We start from the raw sequence: 2,296 nt of genomic DNA on the forward strand, positions 1-2,296 counted from the left end.
TCATTTTCCAACTTCATAAATAAATAAATAAATAAATAAAAATGAAAAAATGACCTTGACAAATGGAGCTGTTCTGTGCCCGGGTTTTTGTCCGGATGGGTTTCCAAAATGCGCTTACGATATGACTTCTTGATATCAAGGAGCGTTGCGCCTTTAGACACTTTCAGAACTCGATAGCAATCGATTTCTTCTGGTTCTTTCATCTTTGGTCTGCGGTAGTGGCCGAGGAGGGACCAGTGAGGCGGGAAGATAAAACAAAACAAAACAAAACAGATGGATGGGTATACAAAATAAATGAAATAAATGAAAATGCCGTTTTTCAAGATGGAAGATATTTATTTTCATGAGCTTGAACAAAATTGGTGCGACAAAGCATTTTTCCTTCAGAATGGAGAAAGGAATCGTGATCTTTTATCAACCCCCACGCTCTCCCTCTCCCTCTCTCTCTCTCTGAATTTTGAGGTGAGTGAGCGAGCCTTGCCGAGTCTTGAGGTAGCCCATCGAGGCATACCAGCTAGTTGGCTGTGCCTCCCTTAGCCGCCCATCGTCAGCTAGCTTACATGCAATCTCTGCATATATCTTCTCAATCCTGTGACAACGGATGTTTTATATATATATCCGCCATGTACGCTGTAGGGGCCCCATTGTGAACGGGTGTTCCGCCTTGTGCGAGGCGCCTCATATCCTTGCCTGCTGATACTGAATTGGAAATAGTAGACGAGGCCGGCGCTTGGCAAAATTGCGTTGAATGGCAGCGTGATGACGAGCGTGTTGGATGCAGAGTATAGATTGATTATATAGGAATATACATAGTTATATCTCTATCTATATAATGTAGCCAGATATGTATGGGCCTTCAGATATTGATTGCCGTTTTTCAATTTGTTGTGGGGCGAGATGTAAATAACTTGTTCTGTGTGTGCTATTTGAGAAACAATTATCTGCACATCTTATCTTATTGCACCTGTTGGTAAGCTATAATTAGGAACTAACTAGTTATAACTAACTAGTTACGTTTGGAATAATATCAGATTGAAATCCTCCCCTCAAAATGATGGTTACTCATAAAAACGGCAGGCTCCCCAGTTGTATGAGGTTGAATGTGTAGTTACAGCGTAGTTTATTAATTCCTATTAATTCCCCGCAGAGTGCGTCCCTTCTTTATTTCCTTTTTCCTTTCTCTTTTCCTCTTTTTTATCTAGGATCAAAATTAAATAAACATCAAAAATTTTCCTTTAACTAGCTTCAAAAAAAAAAAAGGAACTGGCCCTTGTTGACCGGCACGGGGCCCAGCCGGCTACTCCCACCTGCGCCTTGCATGCGGGGGGAATTACATCGCAACTACTAGAACCGGCTCTGCAACGATGAGGAACCATGCGGTTTCTTTTCTTGATATCTTGATAAAGCGCCAATGACGACGGGGGAGTGAAATAAGGGGATGGGCATGGCTTTGGAGTAGTAGTAGTAGTAGTAGTAGTAGTAGTAATAGTATGTATCTATGTATGTATTTTATGTATGAAAGGATAGATAACAGAGGAAGAAAAAAAACAGGTAACTCTATGCTGGCGAGCACGCTTACGTTGTGGTGGGTGTTTAGCTTTAAAAAAACAAAAGAAAATAAAAGAAAATAAAGACAGAGAGAAGGAAAGAAAGGGGGAAAGAAGGAAAGAAAAACAGAGAAAAAGAAAAAGAGGAGCGACACCTACCATAACACATTGAAAAATGGAATAAACATAAAATAGCAGCATCCCACATCATCATCAAACGCCATACCAACATTTCAAACTCCCGCCCCCCCCATTCCAAACATCTCGCCATTAATCCACCTCACCTTTTCCATCTCCTCCTCCTCCCCCCAAGCCACTACCACTACCCACAACAAGTAAGTGCCTCACACCCATTCTTGCAAACAATCTTACATGTCGACCCACGTCTCCTCCTTCTCATGCACACCCCTCTAGCCACGGCCGTGTCCTCCTCCAAAGAACCAGTCACGCTGGCGGAGGTTCCAGGGGAGGAGGCCAGTTCGGGCTGCAGCGTGATGGAATGGATGCCGTAGGCGTGCAGGCACTCGCCGATGCACTGGGCGCGGGCCATGAAGCCGGCCAAGGACGTGTCGGAGGTAACGACGTGGGCGGTAGCGATGGCTTTGTTTTGGTTGAGGCGCCAGGCGTGGAGTTCGTGGACGGAGATGACTCCAGGGATCTAGTACGGAGGGGTGCGTGAGGGGTTTTTATTAGATAAAGTTCTTATCGCCTCTTTTTATTCCTTTACGGAGGGGGGGGGTTGGGATGGA

The 2,296-nt window shown here is 44.4% G+C and overlaps 1 protein-coding gene across 1 annotated transcript; it reads left to right on the forward strand.

Annotated features, from left to right (window-relative positions):
• Positions 1 to 2,046: 2,046 nt before the first annotated feature.
• HCAG_05484 (predicted protein) lies at positions 2,047 to 2,226 on the forward strand (the record flags this gene model as incomplete). Its single annotated transcript, XM_001539967.1, has 1 exon — positions 2,047 to 2,226. One exon carries the CDS (start codon positions 2,047 to 2,049, stop codon positions 2,224 to 2,226), a length of 180 nt encoding a protein of 59 aa, XP_001540017.1.
• Positions 2,227 to 2,296: the final 70 nt, after the last annotated feature.

The sequence above is a fragment of the Histoplasma capsulatum genome, genomic scaffold (genome assembly GCF_000149585.1).
Source record: "Histoplasma capsulatum NAm1 scaffold_5 genomic scaffold, whole genome shotgun sequence".
Taxonomy (NCBI): domain Eukaryota; kingdom Fungi; phylum Ascomycota; class Eurotiomycetes; order Onygenales; family Ajellomycetaceae; genus Histoplasma; species Histoplasma mississippiense.